The sequence below is a fragment of the Lissotriton helveticus genome, chromosome 4_1, assembly GCF_964261635.1.
Source record: "Lissotriton helveticus chromosome 4_1, aLisHel1.1, whole genome shotgun sequence".
In the NCBI taxonomy this organism is placed as follows: Eukaryota; Metazoa; Chordata; class Amphibia; order Caudata; family Salamandridae; genus Lissotriton; species Lissotriton helveticus.
The window spans coordinates 1,189,083,757-1,189,104,707 of record NC_136063.1 but is presented as its reverse complement, the minus strand read 5'-3'; the positions used below and the strand labels follow the sequence as shown (position 1 = coordinate 1,189,104,707).

General features: G+C 43.4%; 1 protein-coding gene across 1 annotated transcript in view; it reads left to right on the top strand.

The window, feature by feature from the left end:
* CDH18 (cadherin 18) overlaps positions 1-20,951 on the top strand; it is a 2,258,828-nt gene that overhangs the window by 1,105,945 nt on the left and 1,131,932 nt on the right. Inside the window, exon 6 of the mRNA XM_078687769.1 lies at positions 5,830-5,949. Coding sequence (XP_078543895.1) covers positions 5,830-5,949 — 120 coding nt within the window. The remainder of the gene's footprint in view (positions 1-5,829; positions 5,950-20,951) is intronic.

Sequence of the window (20,951 nt, the reverse complement as noted above, 5' to 3'; positions counted from 1 at the left end):
TGGGGCATATTACCAAGCGGGGGCGATAGGCAATTTTCGCCGATTTAGCGCCCGTTTTCGGCCGCCAAGCGGCGATAATTCTATTGCCCTATTAGCAAGCTGTCGCTAACAGCAGTTAGCGACAGCTTGTAGGCGATAGCAAGCGGTTTTGGGCCCGCTTTGCATGTCAGCGATATTTATTGCTAATGACATGCAAAGTGGGTGTACCCAACATGTTAGCGACTGAAAGCAGTCGCCAACGTCGCTATCGCCTATTAGCAAGGCAGGCGTAGCGATGGATATATTTGCCCTAAGCGCGAATATCTCCATAAACTAACACCTGCCCAGACCAGTTCTTAGCCATGTTATCCAATGGGAGGTGGATGACATGGCTAAGAGCATTTTGTCACTAATGCGTGAATATCGCTGTATTCTCAAAGATATTCACGCATTTCGCCGCTATCGCTGGAAAATGTATCGCTTTGGAGATAAGCGTTGCTAATAGCAAGTTATCTCAACGATAAATTCCGGCGATGCTCAGCGATAAAAAAGATCGTCGCTAAGCCTATTTAGCGATAAATATCGCTACTTGTTGGTAATATGCCCCTATATTCTTTCATTGATATTTTGATAATTCTATATTTTTGTATTCGATATTATGTCAGTGATCCTGATTTAACCCAATAGGTGCTCTTGTTTTCATATTTCTATGACCCAAAATCGTGTACAGTTTAAGGGTTTACCTCATCAAGTCATCATTACTTCATCAAGTAACAAAAGATTTCTCATCCACCAGACTAGATTATGAGATCACAAAATTATATCAATTTGCCAAATCTTCAAATTCGACTTCTCAAAGGAAGTCCAGCTAGGCATTCTTCACATTAATATTGAAATCATACACAGCTCTGATGCCCTGCTTCCAATTTCAGGCACTAACAATATCCAAAGGAAGAATAAAGGGATATGTGTGGACTCTGGATTAAATATTTAAATGAGCAGGGAAGATACATCAGTGTATATGAGCTATATCTTTGTGCCGTGCAGGAACCTTGTGGGGCATTCCCATTGCAGTACCATTTTCAAAAGCACTGCTGCTTTTGAATGAGGTAACACCCTGGGACTGACACCCCGCCTGCCAACGGGGCCACTTCTTAAATTTGTCATTTGGCTGGCGGCAGAGAGTCTCTGCAGTGTGGGGTTACGGTAATGGCATACCGCCCGCACTGCTGAAACCCATAAACAGGCCCTAGATGGTGTGATTTGCCGGCTACAGGCATGAATCAAAGAAAAGCTTTTCATCCTTTCTTGCTGAGCCAATTGAGTGTGAATACTTTGGTTAAAAGTAGCATCCCTTGTTATGCCAATGCCTCAAAAGTATAGTATGAGGCCCTCAGTACATAAAAAAAGAAGTTGTCTTGTTATTATTTGTAATGGTTTGCAAACTGCATGTGTCTGGGCAAGACTTAAATGTTATTTAATGACAACACTATTTTCTAACTGAAAAACAGATGACCAACCCCAATAATTTTGATTGCACCTTTCTATTCTGAACAATGTTAAGATTCTGATGAGGAAACAATTCACAAAGAGTGTCACCAGAGCAGGAAACAAATAGAATTGCTAACGCCAGCGAGTATCAATTACTAGAAAAGCTACAAATCCCATTACCCTGTATCAACCACACTTGCTATCAACTTCAATGAGTCAGCCTTTGTTCTTAGAAAATACGGCAAAATAGTGCAGTTTTCCGCACTCAAGCAAAAGGATACTTTGCAAATTCAAGTAATTATTGCTCAGTTTTTCATGTTCTTGTTTCCTAGCACAAATCCTGGTGAAAGACTTGCTTGTTTTGTACGTGAGCAGCAAATATAATCTTGGATCCTATAGAGTCACAACAATGAACATCCTATTTAAACAACTCAATATTTTGTACTACAAAAATCAGGCTAAAAAGGAAGGGCTGGTGTTTATCATTCAAGAAGCGCCAAGGAGCGACTACATAAGCTCATTATCGGTATGAAATTTTCATCTATGAAAGTTTGTTCTACGTTGTGGAATATTTACTAAAATATCTTGCAACACATCGAACGAACCAAAGTTGCTTCATTGCGTTGCAAGAGAGAGGGAGGGCAGGATATTTAAAGAGATATAGTGCTCTCTTGTCTCTTCCCAGCACTAGGGCATAATCAGGCTTCCAGCGCCACCACACACCCTTGCACCTTAGTATATTTCCAGTACAAAATACTATGCTTAGATTAGCCTTTAAACTTTTTATGTGTACTACACAGTGCAGAATACATGTAAAGTTGGAAAAGAATGAAATAAAATAATTTCTCCTTGATAATGTCAATGTCAAAACTGCAATCTCTTTTGATGCAAAACCCTGTATACTTTTTTAGTAGATAGCATTTTGTCTGAAACCAACATGAATGATTGCTTGGGAATGGTCATGGTGTGATGTATTCCTATAGGTTCTGTATCGATCCCCCTATTCCTGACTTTGTTCTGGTTAACAAGTTAACTAGCAGCCATCCCATGATGCAGAAACCGTTATCTGATTAAGCCACACTACGGCACAGGAACGTGTTATCTGATTAGGTCATAACGCTTGCCATCTAATTAGACAAGCGATATTCCTCCAGCCCCTGATAAGGCATACGGAGTTCTCAAAACAAATCAAACCTATGACAACCTGGGAAAAACCCTGCGGCCATTGTTTTGATTTCATCGAGAACTTCAGCAAAAGAATGTGCTAACGACCAAGTCGTATGACATCCTTATTGACGTATCTATGTCCATCCTTACGTCAATCTCGGCACCTTACAGGTATAAATATTACCGGTATTGCCTTAAGCAAACACACGCGGTGGTGACGAGATCGGAGCAGCCAGACTTGCCGAAGCCCAGAGCAGAGCAGACCCCGCTGGCGCAGCCCCGCCTTCCTGACGCGCTGAGAACGAGACGCTGCTTTCTCCTGCCGAGAAATCCAGCTCCGGCGCTTCCGGGTAGCCCTCGCAGGCAGCCTGGAATATCGAGACCAGAGACGAGAGATACCATCCCTCATTCATCCTAGATTCCAGGTACAGAACTGAATAACCCCTTGCAGAGACTTCTTGAGTCAGTCACTTGGCAAAACAAACTTAACTTAAACTACTACTTTCTATTCCCGCCCACGTATTAGGCTTAGGTCAGGTACACCGGGGTAGGTGTGGTTAGAAGCACCAGTTGAGTACGATTAGTCAAATGTTTATATGTATGTATCTATTTTATCAATTTTAAACCACCTTATGGCTTAGAAACCATATAAATGTTTTTACAGTATTATTTTATACTTCTGCTTTTATTGTATGCACTTTACTTAACCATAAGTATTGCGATAATATCGATCCATTTCTCTTGTATGAGAAAAGAGACTGATCAATAAATAACATCTTTTATTGAACACGCCCGTCTCTTCCTTTTCTCTACAATCTGGTGAGACTAAGAATGCACGTACTGACTGAGTAAAATAAGTTGTCTTTTGTTTTCACACGACTCTAGAGATACACTCTTGATTAGGGGAGAGCAAAGTTGTCATGTTCTATGGTTGTCAGAAACTAAATCCCTTCTTGTCTATCCAGGGAGGTTCGATTCCTCCTTGCCTATTCGAGAAAGTTTCTAGTGAACTCTGAGCTAGCTGGCAAACCCAAAACTTTAAGTCTAATATCGACAATAGAAGACCTAGTTAACGTCTGGTCTAGGCCTATACTATTGAAGGTATTATTCCAATGCGAAGAGCCTACTGGGATAATAGGAACTACACTACAATGGAACACCCATGGAATAATTTTCTGACGCTAGGTAATGCTACTTTTCATCACTTTCAGGTGACTTTCCGGGGCAAAATAAATTTTGCTCTTAGAAATAAAACTCATTAGTAGATTTTACTTAAGTTTGAGTGGGTTATTGCATGACGCAATGCAGCACAAAAGGTCGCACCTACTTGCTGTACAATATATTACAGTGTAGGTGCAGTGCAAAAATTGCTTTGTGACACGCAAGAACCAAAGCTCACCCTTCATTTCAAACCGGTTTTAAATAGTTTGATATGTAATTCATTGGTCCGATCTTAACATTGCAAAATGGAAGTAGTTTCCTTTCTCACACGTTTTCCTATTAGGAAAGAGTTGATAATTTAACTAGCTCAATCAATTTACATGAGAATAGTGCATCCTGTGCTTCGTTTATTTTTTGGTCAGCACTGTCTTTTTTTTTTCTTTGTAACTTGCTGCTATTGGTTTAGTAACTAACACAAATTAACGAGTTCATCTCTCTATTTATGAAATTGTCCCTCGAATAACTATGTTTTGTTTGAGGTTGTGTTTGCTTCATATATCACCCCATAGTGTGTTTTGATTATTTTTAGATATTTGAAATTGAGATGAGTAAAGTGACACCTACTGCTGCATCCTAAAGATTGCCCCGATGCCAGCGAAATGTTGCATCAATGTTATCAAATGATGGACATTTCACTGGTTCTGGTGGAACTTTGCACCACCTGACAAGTATAACAAGCCAATATGTCTAGTGTTGGGTGCAAGCCTATTTGGCTTTTTCAATGCTTGTCTTGTCATGCTTTTTGCACAACTTTATTAATGTAATGGGAAAGCTTTTGGGCCCTCGTCAATCTAAATAAAACATTCGGTAAAAGAAAAAACTGTTTTTTGTCTCAAAAAGCAAACATTGCTCTAAAAGTACCTGATAACGAAGGCCCCTTGCACCGCAGGAACGTCACTTTTTGTGACGTTTCGTGATGCAGGAGCCTGCTCCATATTTACAAGGCAGCACTATGCCACTTTTTGTGGCTTAATGTTGCCTCAAGAATATCATTGGCTTTAAAGCACTCTTCTGCATTAAAGTGCTCTGCAATGGGTGTTGCTGGGGGTGTTCCCAGCAACATCTATGGCTTTTTGACACTCCCAGATTAATGAGAAATCGTAAATCTGAGGCAGCACCAAAAATGGGAGGCACAACGAGGAGAAATGTCTTTATTTTTCCTCATTTTTTTTTTTACAGCACACATTGAAAGAGAAAAAGTCTCTTGTGACTCTTTTTGTGCAGGAAGGTTCACTGCAACTAATCTTGCCCCATGGTGCAAAGGTGCCTGTGTTGGCGCACAGAAGCCCATTGTGCGCCAGTGTAGGGGGAAAGGACAGGACTGCACCATATCTGATAGATACTGCGCATTCCTGCCCTTTTCTTTTGCCAATTGGTAGCGCAGCAGGAAGGGGTACGGCACTGGCCTATGACAATACCTCATAAATGAGGCCCTATGTTGTGTATGGATGTGCTCCCGGTGAAAATGTAGAATGCCATCACTCACAGTGAGCATGTTATAAATATAACTTTGGTCAAATCCAAAGGCCTTTGTTAATGGCAGCCTTAAAATGACATTTGCATCAAGTGACTAGTAGCAAAACCACATATTTGACAGGTTTGTGATGTAAATGGCAATTGAAAATGTCACTGCTACGGGTTGAATAAACAAAATACCTTCTCTGTTATGTACAGTGCCACGAGTCTTTAATTCTGTTAAAGGAAACAACGCAAAACATTAATGTCAGCAGTATAGTAACACTTCTTATTAATAATAAGGTAATTAGGATCCTATTCCTTGAGAAGAAATATACAGAATTTAAAACGCCAAGAGACCAGAGCCACCAGTAATCATGATATGCTCCTTTAAGAAAGCTACATTTTTGTATTGTTGAACCGCATAATATTCCGCACTCAGTTTGTACTGTCTGCCATGCAATATGGAAGATATTTGACAATATTTGACAATTTGACATTTTACTGCTCTTTTAGGCACCTCTGTACTTCAGGTGACAGCTACAGATGCAGATGACCCAACCTATGGGAATAGTGCCAGAGTAGTGTACAGCATTCTTCATGGACAGCCCTACTTCTCTGTTGATCCCAAAACAGGTAGGATCTTTTTATAGTATCTCCTTCTTGTATGTGACAACGTGCTGTTTTTATATGTGCAAACATGAACTGTCCTAAAGAACACATAATGCCTATCTTCAGCACAACTCCCAGAGGAGTGCATTCACTGAGCCAGAAACATAAAGTTCTCAAGGAACAAGTACTGTTCAGTGAATATAGTGTGGATTCCAAATGTTGCATTTAACATGGTCTTGCATCTCTTATGCCCTTCATTTAACCGGCCCCACTCTAAGATTCAATTTACAAAGTGGAGTTTTGTATACAAACATTTGTGCTAAAAAACCTGTTGCACTATTTGCTTCCGTGCATGTGTGCTCAAGAGCTCTCACTCACATGTTGCCCTATTTGCTTCTTTCCTTGGCATGAAATGGTTGAAGTTTGAAATTTCTTCTTTGGAATTCATCCTTCTGTTCATAGGTTAGAAAAAGACCATTCTTGCCAACTGCTTTTGCGTTGGTGTTTGCATCCACTTGTCAAATTTCCATTTTTGGTTTGAGCTTTTCTTGCTTCACTTATTTTTGGTAATTTTCAGGCAACTTGAATCAATCATTTCTCAGCTGCATAATAATATTGAAAGTCAGTGCAAACTGTCCTTGACCTAATAAAGAAAATCATGGAGTTTTCAATGTACAAAGGGAACATTGATACATAAAATGAATTCAATGCAAGCTTCACATCTAAGTAATTCTCAACTGCTGCTGTTTGTCTCACTGACTGCGAGATATGTGACAGGAAAAGCGGCAATGAGTGAAGACACACAGTAAGTGGATGGCTGCTCGCTGGTGTAGACAGCATAGTATCTGACCACTTTCCAGTCCCTGGGTCAGCTCTCCCCTATGTGCCTCCTAAGTCTGACTTCAGCGATTGTGGCAGGAACGTGTATATGTATGTATGTATGTATGTATGTATGTATTACATGCCTTGCCAAAAAGGCAGCAAAGTTATATGTGGTCAAAAGCAAACATAGAGTCAATGAGTGATTGAAAGAGAAGCTGGATCCTAGGATGGCAATGGACCACTCCTTTGTTGTTATCTAGGGCTTTTCAAGAAGGTGTGTTATTGGCTCCTGCTGGATTTCAAAGGTATGGATGGTGAACAGAACAAATACAAGCAAATTAGCAAAATCATAAACAATGAAAGTCCACTGCTGTATTATACATAGTGCCCCTGGGGAACAACAGGTGGTTGTGCCTGCTTTTTGGACCCCCAGGACACTATGGTATTACGGAAGGGACCACAGATGCTTGTGTGGCATCTTCTGTAATATGGCTCTCGCCAGCACTCATTATTCACATCCTAATCCCTTCATGAGTGCCATCATTTACATGCAGACACGGCCCGTGGTGGGAGTTCCGGTGGGGCAGAAAGGTGGGGCGGGGGGTGCTAAAAAACGGAATATGGATAATTGGAGGTAAGTAAACAACTTAATTAATAAAACGAATTTCGTAGCGTGCGCAGCATCTCATTTTGCAATGCAGGGCGCGCTACGAAATTCGTTTTATTTATTAAATTGTTTACTTACCTCCAATCATCCATATTCCGGTTTTTAGCACCTCCCACCCTGCTCCTTCCCCGCCCCGCCTTTCTGCCCCACCAGAACTCCCTCCACGGGCTGCGGCTGTTTACATGTGGGTATGGCCTCGTGCGTTCCCATTTCACCTACACCATGTTAAAAATGTGGGTGTAGAGGTAAACTGGATGTCAGGATTTGCACTGACTTTGGTCTACATAGTGGTGGCACACAGCCAGTGTGTCCCCCTCATTAGATGTCTCCTGGGAGGAGGGTTGCAGTCCCAGGAACACCCACAGCATTACCCTGCAAGCGGGTGCATGCACTCACTACAAACAAGGGGGATCTCTGCCCAATTTGAGGCCATGTTGGCCCTTCTAATGAAATGCAGACCAGTGGCTTGAAAAAGCCAGTAAGACTTCACTAATTGCGTATTCCCAATCTTTCCAGGTTCGCTCCTGCACAGGTAGCCTCCGAACAGGGCATTTGCTGTGATGTGCAGTACCACCCCTCTCAGCCCACAGCAGCAGGACAGTGCACCGTATCTGTAATGCAGCCTTAGGACTTGCTGAGTTCTAGTGGAAGAATGGGTGCGGGTAAAGGATGCTGACAATGCAGTTGGACTGCAGATGATCTAAAATCTTCTGAAGGCAGAAGATTTGCCCTGGTGCTAGAAGAGAAATAGGATTAAAAGTTCTTTAATAAAAGGGGTATAGGAGTATGCTTAAATGGAGGTGCTCACTTCAGACACTTGAATTGTTTTGGGTATTGGCTAGAGATCAGCCTTAATCACATGCAGCAGACAAAGGGGATACAAGTGTTTTACTTGTATTTTATATAAAGTCTTAGTAGGTGTACACAATAACGTAATGAAACGCTCTTGAAATCAACAATATGGATACTTGACTGACTTTTTGTAGCTAAGAGCTCCATTCTCTGTACATGTCACAATGCCATCAACCTTACCGGTGCTTCCAAAAAGACTTCTGGCTATTTCTCTTCCAGCAGTCTTGGCTCCACTAGTGCTGCTTCACTGGCAGTGCCCTCAACGTTTGAAATGTGTCACAGATGTAGGTACCTTTAATTTATCTGAGTGTTAAAGAGTTGGAATTCTTATCCTTTGCATTTTAGTTTTGCAAGCAACCAAAAACAGGGCTATTGTCTAAACAGTCTTTCAACTTGTCTTTCTTACGTGGATGCCCTGAAAATCTGGCTTGGATCTGACCCTCATGAGTGGATGCTGGACACTGCTACTTTTAACTGAATGCCTGTATTTGTTTAGATTCCTTATCTGTGATGGTGGCATGTTTACAATATTTTTTCGCCGAAACATATGGGTACAAAAACTTTTGGCAAGAATATAGTATAAGAAAAAGTGTAATTAGTATTGAGATGATAATATTTTATTTATTTGGTTGGCTTTACCTATACAGTGACCTGGACATTTTTTGGCTGTCATTCCCATTTTATGAAATATTTCAGCCCCGCCCCCGGTCAGTATAATAAAGAACAATATGTGCAATGTATGCATATGTCTTGTTCAAATTTACCTTTGTTCAAACCTGAATGGTTTCATTTAAGATTTTTTTCATATTCCAAATAAGAATTGGCAAAACCTATATGTCTAGCTTTGGCGGACATTTTTGTGTGGTCAATATTTGCTTGGTTTTGTCATAGTTTTTCTAAAAATATATTATTGTTGGAGCACTTTCCCATAATAATTCTGAGAACGGAGAGAAACTACTTTGTGTACAGATGTGCTCTTTGTGAAAGAGCAGATAAGAGCTTCTCGCAATGAAGCTAACCAAAGCCTGAAATCGGTTGAGCTATTGCTTCACCCTGTATGCTTTAGTGGGTTAAGGAAAAATATAATTGACAAAAAACAGACTAATAGATGAAGTGGGCTTGCTGAAAGTCCGTATAAGAACATATATTAGACATTTAATTTTAATAAAATCAGAAGGTCTTGGCTAAGGCCAGACTTGAAAAATGCATTGTGTGTCGAGACAATCCATCAATTGCCATCTAACAATAACCTCCAATGCCTCGGTTTATTCTTAACTAATTATTCATTCAATAATGATGATTGCCTGACATGAGGACGTTGCGTCTTTCTAAAAGTGCATGTTATTGAGTTTTTGAACAGTAGAAAACAGACTCCTTTGCATACTGCATGATGTTGGACAGAGCAGCACAGGGTAAAACCAAGAAAAAGTACAGCCCCATAGCCATCCAATAATGCTGACCACAACAAATATATTCTTCCAGGAACCACCATTATACCTCCAGCTCTAAATACAGGGTTAAGGACCTAAATGCAAGTCTGCAAGAGTTGATAATCAGTCAAAAAATAGCTCCTCTTAGGAATCAAGGACTACACGTCCCGGCCGATGATGCATTCACAGCCATTGAGTAACTTCTTGTATTACAAGAACCAAGTGACAGAATGAACAGACAGAGGAAACAAATACCCATTTCGGCTCCTTACATAATTACACTGCTTCAGACACCATCCAGTATTGTATTTCTTACATTAGCAGTCTCAAATTATTCAGATGCTGATACTGCCCGTGTGCTCAAGGAGGCTCCAATGATATACTTAAACAATGTAAGCATTTTATTGACACTTTTTGATACCAAACACAGTTGCATTATTAGGATTATACGTCTCAATAATGCCTAGGAGAAGTTAGTTTTAGACCCTGACTACTTGGGAGATGGAAATGGGTGAGGTATTTAGTAAATCCAATACATACCAATACCACTTTGTGTCGTACTTAAAAGGGTGTACAAAATATTTACTTTTTCTACTTGTCTTCAGGAAAATTAGGAATTGCATGCCGAATTGTGTTTTATGCACCAAATTCCAATGTCATGTAATTAACTGCATGTTTTTTCACCAGGTACATTTTTGCAGGTTAGATCTGATGAGATTTATAAAGTGAAAACAATGAGGATGCAGAGTTTACCTCTTATATCAGAATTCCAGTCTTCATGGAAAGAGTTTGCACAGGGATCAAGATTTGCCCCCCACATGCCCCCTGAGACCATCAGGATAAAATGGCTCCTTGGGAATTCATTTTAGCCGGGGATCCTCTTGACCTAAGCCTCATTTTGATATAATTTCGATATGTATCCTATAAGCTTGTTCTTCATTGGTAGACCGGCTTTTGACTATATGTCGAGTTTGTTCACTTGGAGTGTTCCACATATTTGAAAACTGTACATGATTTGGATGGGTTACTTGGGACCAGCCCTTTTGATGAACAGATGCTTATATTCTTAAAATATAAAAGTTTTTCTGTTGTTGGATGGGCAAACAGTACATGCCACCACAAGCGTTGTAGTAGGTTTATTCTAAACTAAAGGATACACATGCATTTGAAGCCTTTTAGAAAGCACGAATCATCTCAAAGCAGAGGCCCTGTGACTAACGTGTTTCAATTTAACAAGTTCTTTGTGTTCCCTACTAGCTGTCACATCCTTATGTATAGATTCCGATTCACATTGTGTGAGCTGCCACTTTGTGTAGGTGCGTTAGTGGGGGGATGGGAGGTACTAGTAGTGGGAGAGATGAATTCTCAGAATGAGCTAATGCCTATGTATAAACAGATGAAAGGCCGTACTGCTCATCATGTTGCTAAAGATGTAGTTTCTTCTTTTCTGACAGGCACTATAATTATTGCAACTTCTTTCGGCTGGGGGATAATGCCTATCATTTTTAAATAGACAGCCACATTCAGTTGTGTTAGAAAAGAAGAAACAGGGTGACATGTTCAACTTCTACTTTAAGAAAGCAGGTTTTATTCCACAAAATAGACTTTTTCACTAAGAGATCTGCAGGATTTGCCTATAGCATTAACTCTTGGTTCTTGTAGCAGTCATGTAAAAATGTCAAGGTATTTAATACAGCACATTTTTGACATGCTTTTGCAGAAAAAATGGCATTCTTAAACTAAGGGCTTTGCAAGAAAGTTTTCAGAATCTTGACATGCTTTTGCAGAAAAAATTGGCATTCTTAAACTAAGGGCTTTGCAGGAAAGTTTTCAGAATCTTGAGTTGAATGTAGGAATTCTGCATTGCTGTTCCTCAGACTGTGCGAGTCTTTACGTCCCTTGACTCCAAAGCCAAGTTCAACCTTGAAACGTTTTCTGACACTATGTTGATGGTTTAACTAAATTTAGATAATATAGGCCGACGAAGCTGGGCCTGTCATCTGGGATTCTGTAAAGTAAGTGCGCCTGCTTGCTTTTTATTCATTTTGACTTTTTAAAATGGACAAAAGAAAAAAGAAGACAAAAGCAGGGGCTCTACGGAGGGTAATTCTGCTACCACGAGCTCCATTGCAAGCTACTGAACGGGGACCATGTCAACGTTAAATAAAGGACTTATTGATGCAGAGAAAAGGCTGGGGGTTAAACAGTTGGCTGCATCTGAAACGCTTGCTATAATAGAAGCATCCGGGCCAGAGAGGGTGGTCACTCCGAATACAGTAATAGAGCTGCCATCAAATTCGAAACCCTGTGTATCAAATGTTACACCCTCTCCTATTTTAAACCTCTCGGAACCAAGAGCAAGCCCCCTCCAGCTAAAAAGAAAGGAGGCCCGGATAAATCACGTAATAAAGCACTGATAGTCTACATGAGGCTGTTTTAATGGAAAGCTGTGTGCTGATTTTGTGACTCTGCCCCAGCGTGCCTCCTTGTGTGGAGATCAGCGGAGGAAGAACTCGCCACCACGCCGTCAATAGCGCTGAACTGCTCCTGCAGCCTGTCCGCGCCCGTCAGAGGTCGGTGGAGGCTGGGTTGAGCCCCCCTTCTTGGTCACTTGATTTAAGCCTCTCCTTCACCTCCATTCAAGCCTGCATGGGCTCTCTCCCGGAAGGACTGGACTCTAAATTGAAACCGACCATGCAATGTATGGCATCCATTTAGAGGGACCTCCTTGACCTGCCCCAGTAAATAAGATGGCCAGCAACATAGTCAACAATGGTCTGGGGGCCCCATTGGCCAGTGGTGGGGTCAAGGGCCTTAGTCAACCCAGTCCCCAACCTGCATCAGGCTAGCCACAAGATCAAGCTCCCTCTTGCAAGAGAGTACCATTTCTCCCACAGTCCCGTCCCGCTTCAGCCCCCAAATACAGGATCACAGGTGGTAGTAACATCCTTGAGACCCCCAGGATGAAGATCCAACGATGTGACAACAGGACCTCCAGGAGGGAGCCTGGGCAAGGAGGGGACCTCAATTTTGTAAACGGTGAGCCAGGAAAGCAGTCTCAGAGTCCAACGACCCTGCATTTACCCACAGAAGCAACTCCCTTTGTCATGGCCCTGGGAACTGTACAGACTCTGAAGCCTGGCACCTTGAAGACTTTCATCAGTTAAAAAATTAAGTGCTGCATTGGTTGAATAAAAACACCATCCTGGGATTCAGAGTGGAGAGGCATACCACCATGGTCCTGAGAATTGTTTGAATAGAAGGATCCAAAAAGAGGAGTGGTGGTGATTGTGTAATAATTAATTTTAAGCAAACTCACCTGGCAGAGAGAATTCTTCACACTGTCAGCCTTCACACCAATACAGGTTCTGTCACATTCCTAGTGGCCCTCCCTCAGGGTTTTTTCTAAAGACCCTTGTCCCACGCTGTTACTCCAAGCGTATGGCACCCCCTGAGACCTCTCTGCCGGGTTTCCCAGGAGCGGATACAGGTTTTTTCTCCCTTTCAACTTGATTTTACCCATCCGTCAGATTGAGGCAACCCTGGAACTTACCCCCAGACACTAACCTTTGTAAACTTATCTCATGGAACACAGTTGGTTTTGCAAGCAAGTTCATGGTAGCAGATTGACGTTGTCTTGTCCAAGAGTTTGATATTATATGTCGGCAGGAGACATGGGCCAATGATAATTCCCTTTTTTTGGAGGGGTGCAGGTCTTTCTGCATGCCTGCCATCCCCTCAATGGTTGGCCGATCTACGGGAGGACTGGCTGTTTATATCTCTCTCAGGCTTAAATGCAATATTGTTGAATTGAATACAGCTAACTCTTGCTTGCAGGCTTTGCTTTTCACCTGTGGGACTAGTAGAATACTGCTTCCAGACTTTTCCAATGCCATTTCATCTCTTCCTGAGGTTTGTAATATATCCAGGCAAGGTAACCTTTTGACCAATTTTAATGTCTCCACTTGCCATATAACGTATTTTGTATTGGTAGGAGATTTTAATACCCATCTATGTGGGGATATAGGACAGTGGAGAAAATGGGGCTCATTCTGACCGCGTTTTCCTGGCATGCATCTAGAACATAGTGGTCAGGGTGACAAGTTAAATACCTTGGCAAATGATTTTGATCTTCAATCATTAATGGGTAAACTGGACCCGGGGCAGGCGGTTATCACCCCCACCTTTAAAGGGTATGGTATTGCTTCTTTTATTGATTTTATCTTCGTCTCTACCCCCTTCTTTTTTTAAATATCCGACATCTCCAATGCAGCAAGCATCTTTGTAAATCACAACCTCCTATGCCTTAAAGCCAGCTGGCACTTCTTGGGCTCCAAGAAGGTGGAGGCGGGGGGCTCAGTGCAGGCCACAGATGTGGGTAGAAGGCCTAAATGGGCTCAGATCATCCCTGTCTCTTTTCACGAGACTGATTTAGATATATGTCAGAATGAGATCCAGATCTGTTTGGCCACTCAGTTGGAGTCTGAAGAGACTATTGTTAATGCTTTTGTAACCACCTCTTGCTCCATCGCCGACCTACTGATGGTTTCCGCCCCTAAAAGGCACCCAGATAGGGCTCCAAGATGGTTCGACTCAACATGCTTGCATGCGGCCAGGAAGTTAAGGAAGCCCTGCATGCCACTGCTAGAGACCATGTCCAAATTAGAACTTGCAGAAAGCAGTACAAAGAAGTCTTGAGAAGACGCAAGGGGGTCTTGAAGGAGGATGCCCGGAAAATGCTCATGGAAGATAGTACAATCAAGAGTAGCACCAAGTTCTGGAGCATTGCTAATAGCCCTTTTTTGGGAGCAGATACAGCCAATGTGCTGGATGCTCATATCACAGAATCCGGCTGAGTTAATCATTTTGATGATATCATTAAGGGACCCCCAGGTCAGTGCGCCCCCCCCAGGGAGTGCTCACCAATAAATCAGCCATGGTAGTCTCGGAGGGAGAAATCAGGCAGGGAATAGCTGGGCTGAAGCGTAATAGGGCCCCTGGACTGGTTGGATTCCCTCTCAACTTTTATATTTCAAACATAGAGTGATGGGCCCCTGTACTTACTTCCGTTAATAATGATGCTGTTGGGTCTAGTCCCCCGGCCTCATGGGCCACCTCCATTATCGTCCTCGTTTTTAAAAAAGGGAACAGAGATAGCACTCATTGCTATAGGCCCACTTTTTTGTTGGACTCTGTGGTTAAGGTGGCCGCATGTATCCTATTGGACAGGCTACCCATCTGGGCCTCAGAGCACAACATCCTGTCAGATGTCCAATATGATTTCCACCCTGGCCGCTCAACGATTGACCAATGTTTGAACTTATTCATGATTTTAATAAGTGCTTAGTCGCCCATCCCTGCACTATTTTCCTTGTCTTCATGGACCTCTCCTCTGCGTTTGACTGTGTGAACAGAAGCAAGCTGTGGCATATTTACAGGGAGTAAACGCCTCCAGAACATAACTTATTTTGATATTCTGGTGGAGTTAAGTCCTTCACTTTATTTACAAGGGAACGTGAAGCCACTTAATGAGGTTTAACGCCGCCTTGTAAATAATTCCCCTATTCACACAGTACTTAGTGAAAATGGGCGTGCAATGGGTGTTGCAGTGGGCGTTCCATATTTACAAGGTATAGGGCAGTGCCAAAAATACTACCATGAAATACCTGGTCTTAAACAGGCTAATTTTACTTTTTCCATGTGTTTTGCATTCTGCAGCACAAATAGATAGAGCAAATCAAGTGTAACAATTGTTTATGTGCAAGAAAGTGTCCCTTCTTTCACATAACCAATTGCCCCTGCAACAAAAGAGCGCTAGGGTGTCTGCCCTGGCACTAGAAAGCTTTTTTAGCACTTGCACTAGGGGAAATGCATGGGTTTGCCATATTTTTAAAAATATCTTCTCATTCCTGCATTTTAAAACAGTCGGGAACAGCGTTACCAATTCTGGAGTAACATTGCACTCTGCCAGTATATTGTAAATATTCCCCTCAGTTTCTTAAAAGACTCTTGGCCATATCTCACACAATACCAGAAACGAACATTAATAGAGAACTGGGAATTAGTTTCACTCAATACCGGAGACCAACATTTATAGAGAACTGGGAATTTGTTTCTTGCAAGATACATTAGAAACTAAGCCACTCCACTTATGGAACTCAGTTTGGTCTAAAATTGAGACACATTTCACTGGAACTATTTTAAAAGATTTTTTAGTACTTGACCAGGTACATAAAATCACATGGCTAATGCACAGTGGAAACACTCTGAGGGGACCCAACAGACATAGAGGCTTCCCTTGATCCATCCGGAGAACACAACTGGATTTTCCAAAAGGGATCTTAAGGAGCATATACTTAAAGTCTGTTGTGAGAAGAGAAAAGGAACTTTCTCAATCAAAATAAAGCAACAGTTCTGAGATATATGATACAGAATGATCGGATTGGATGTCAATTGTATATTAATTTAATGAATAGGTGTCTCTGAACTTGCTTTCGCTACCTTATAACCCACCTCCGTGTATCATTCCCAAAGAGTGAAGGATGGGTTCCTTGGATTCAAAAATGTGCCTGTGATGATAAATCTGAACAACCACTTCAGTACATAGCACATTTTTGTATATTTACTTTGGCACATAGAAGGCAATACTTAAAACGCATTTTCTTAAAATAAGAATTATATAACTATTGTTAAGCGTTTCAGTTTTTACTCAATCTAATTAATGTAACAGTATGCCACCATGTAGCAATATTCCTCATAAAGGTGTTACGTGCAAGGGAAATATTGGCCAGTGCAGAAAATGAAATTATTTAGCTGTTGTATTGTTCTAGTTCAGCACAGCTCTGAAGGAATATGATTATAGTTGAGAGTATGAGGATATAACCAAACTTTATGTAGTATGTTTATAATTTGTAATGTGGTCTATGTTAATGGTTGTATCCAATGTGTAATTGTTATTCTAAGAGATGAACTCTTTTTCTATATTCATAATCATCTAAATATACATTTTAATGTATGCCTAACGTATTAATGTGACATGGTTTTACTTAAATACAATGGTGAAAGTATCACTATAGTTTGGTGTTGAAGTTTATAATTTAGTGAGCTAACTATAACTCCCATCATGCACTGCTTATGAACTTATGACCTCATATATTACACAACCCATGTCATCTCAAATTACATCATTGATGAGATCACTGATAACAACATAGGTATATACCTCATAGAGATATTGAGTGTGCATGTGTAGATTCATAGCATGGAAATAGCGTAAGTCTTGGAGGCAAGTGTGATTGTGTATGCTGGATGTTATATAGTGCACCATTTAGAAATCTCTAGAGTTTGGCATGTAAGGAAAACTTCATGTGAAACAAACTAAAGACTGAGTGCCGCTGATGTGGATTTTCAGAGTTATGTTTGAAAGAAGGTTGTGGCTTAAAACCAAAGTAAATTCCTAAAAATCTGTCGGAAAAGCCTACGATTCTCTTGACAATAATGTATCCACCAGTGGATATCAAGGCACATGCCCTTGTTGTAATACAGTGGTATAAACAAATTACATGTTGCAAGGTAGGGACATTTATTTTACTGAGGATGTTGAAGCGTTACAGATTATTCAATCATGTAGATTGTAGGAGTGTCCTACTGAGAGGCAGTTTATCTTACAGTGGTGATGTAGGCATGACTCTAAGGGTGTATGCCATTCTCCCATCTCAGGAATATGTTTAGTGTATTTTACTAAACAATGGGAGGCTGTCCATAGGGCAGATAGAAATTGTCTTTTCATTACTTTTGCAAGTTATTCTGAGGACAAGGGGGCTGAGTCCCCAAGTCCTGTAATGACGGCTGCAACAATTTCTTCCATGTTTTGGCCAGCCAATCAGATCACCCAGTCCACTGAAATCAAATGGTCGATGGGGAAAATATCTCCCTTAGCCAATCAATTTTTTAGGTCTCGACTCTTCCATCCCGTTAGGGATTGAATAGGCAAGATTATAGTAAGATGTCCGAAAAGTCTATCTAGCCTGAGGATCGCATACAGTTTATGTGAGGCAGGCGTGTGAGGCAGACGCGTGCACATCCAACACCATCGGCCTCGGCATCAGACTTCAAAGGAAGCCGCTCGCACACCACCATTTGTCTGAGCCTAGGCATCAGACTTCAAAGGAATCTGCTCCCAAGCCGCTCCCCCGCACCCCCATCAGACTTCAAAGGAATGCGCTCCCGCTCCCCCGCCCCCCCGCCACAGCAATGCCGAGAGCTTAGTTTTTTTTGCACCCATTTTGCGGGAAAGTAGTGTTTTGTTCGGCGTTCTCTGCACCATTCTCGTTTTTTGTGAAAGCCTAAAGTGCTTGTTTACAGTAGCCTTGCTCCTCAAATGCTGTTGCTGTGTTGCCATCTCTTTAGGGACACTCAGCTTGAAAACACTCGACTTGCTAGCTGCAATGCTACATCCGCTATGCTTTGCCTCTAGACACGTTGATCCCTCGCAGACTGTGCTGACTCTGCCCCTCCTGATTCTGAAACTGACTAACGCAGTCACGACGCAGTCTCTTCTTTCTGTCTTATGATGTCTGCCCTGCCACCATTTACTTTGGACCCTTACCCTCACACCTCCTCACCCTCACACACCCTCACACCCTCTCCCCCCTCACACACCCTCACACAACCTCACTCACCCTCACACCCTCACACCCCCTCAATCACCCTCACACCCTCACCCCCACACCCTCACCCTCAAAATCCTCTCAACCTCACCCTCACCCCGACACCCCCCACAAACCCTCACTGTCACACCCCCTCACCCTCACACACCTCCTCACCCTCAAACCCCCTCACTCTTACACCCCATCACCCTTACACCCCCTCATCCTCACAGTCACACACCCTCACCCTCACACATCCTCACCCTCACACACCCTCTCACCCTCACACACCCTCTCAACCTCACACACCCTCTCACCCCCTCTCACCCTCACATCCCCTCACCCTCATATCCCCTCACCCTCCCTCACACCCTCACCCTCACACCACCTCACCCTCACCCCCCTCACCCCCATAGCCTTTCACCCTCACACCCCCTCTCACCCTCATCCTCCCTCTCACCCACCCTGACCCACACTCACCCTCACACCCCCTCAGCCTCACACCCCCTCACCCTCACACACCCTCACACCCTCACACACCCTCTCACCCTCACACCCCTCACCCTCACACCCCCTCACACTCCCACACACCATCACACCCCCACAACCCCTCACCCTCACACACCCCCTCACACCCCCTAACTCTCACACACCCTCACCCTCACACACCCTCACACACCCTCACCCTCACTCACCTCTCACCCTCACACACCCTCACACACACTTTCACCCTCACACCCCCTCACCCCCCCTCACCCTCAAACCCCCACACCCTCACCATCACACACCCTCACTCACCCTCTCACCCTCACACACCCTCTCACCCTCACACACCCTTTCACCCTCACACCCTCACCCTCACACCCCTCACACTCACACCTGCTCACCCTTACACACCCTCACACCCTCTCACCCTCACACACCCTCACACACCCTCACTCACCCTCACACCCTCATCCACCCTCACACACCCTCACTCACCATCACACCCTCACCCTCACCCCTTCAACCCTCTCACCCTCACTCACCCTCTCACCCTCACTCACCCTCAACCCCTCACACCCCCTCACCCTTTCACTCCCTCACCCCCTCACCCTCACACACCTCCTCATCCTCACACCCCCTCACTCTCACACCCCCTCACCCTCACACCCCATCATCCACACATTCACCATCACACACCCTCATCCTCACACACCCTCCCCTTCAAACACCCTCACACACCCTATCACCCTCACACACCCTCTCACCCTCACACCCCCTCACCCTCACACCCCTTCTTCCTCACATCCACTCACATCCCTCACACCCTCACCCTCACACCCCCTCACCCTCACACACCCTCACTCACCCTCCCACCCACCCTCACCCACCCTCTCACCCTCACCAACCCTGTCAACCTCACACACCCTTTCACCCTCACCCACCCTCTCACCCTCACACACCCTCTCACCCATCCTCACCCACCCTCACCCTCACACCCCCTCACCCCTTCACCCTCACACCCCCTCACCCTCACACCCCCCCACACCCCCACACACCCTCACACCCCCACACCCCCTCACCCTCACCCTCACACACACCCTCACTCTCACACCCCCTCACCCTCACACCCCCGTCACACTCACCCTCTCACCCTCACACCCCCTCTCACCCTCACACCCCCTCACACTCACACCCCCTCACACTCACACCCTCACACCCCCCCTCACCCTCACACCCCTCACCCTCACCCCCTCACCCTCACCCCCTCACCCTCATACCCCCTCACCCTCACAACCCCACACCCTCCCCCTCACACACCCTCACACACCCTCACCTTCACACCCTTATCCTCACACACCCCCTCACCCTCACACACCCTCTCACCCTCACACATCCTCACACACCCTCACCCTCACACACCCTCACACCCCCTCCCCCTCACACCCCCTCTCCCTCACTCCCCCTCCCCCTCACACCCCCTCACCCTCACACACCCTCACCCTCACATCCTCCCCCTCACACCCCTCTCACCCTCACTCACCTTCTCACCCTCACATACCGTCACTCACCCTCACACTCCCCTACCCTCACACACCCTAGCAAAACAAAACATAGCATAACAAAACAAAACATAGCAGAGCAAAACAAAACAAGGAATAGCATAGCATAACAAAACACAACAAAACATAGCATAGCATAGCATAACAAAACATAGCATAACAAAACAAAGCATAGCATAACATAACAAAGCATAGCAAAACAAAAGATAGCATAGTATAACAAAGCATTACATAACAAAACACAACAAAACATAGCAGAACAAAACATACGATAACATAGCATAACATAACATAATACAAAGCATAGCATAACATAACATAGCATAATCAAACATAGCAAAACACAACAAAACATAGCATAGCATAACAAAACACAACAAAACATAGCGTACATAACATAGCATTGCAAAGCATAGCAAAACATAGCATAGCATAACAAAACACAACAAAACATTGCATAACAAAACACAGCATAGCATAACATAACAAAACATAGCATAGCATAACAAAACACAACAAAACATAGCATAGAATAACAAAACAAAGCATAGGATAGCAAAAC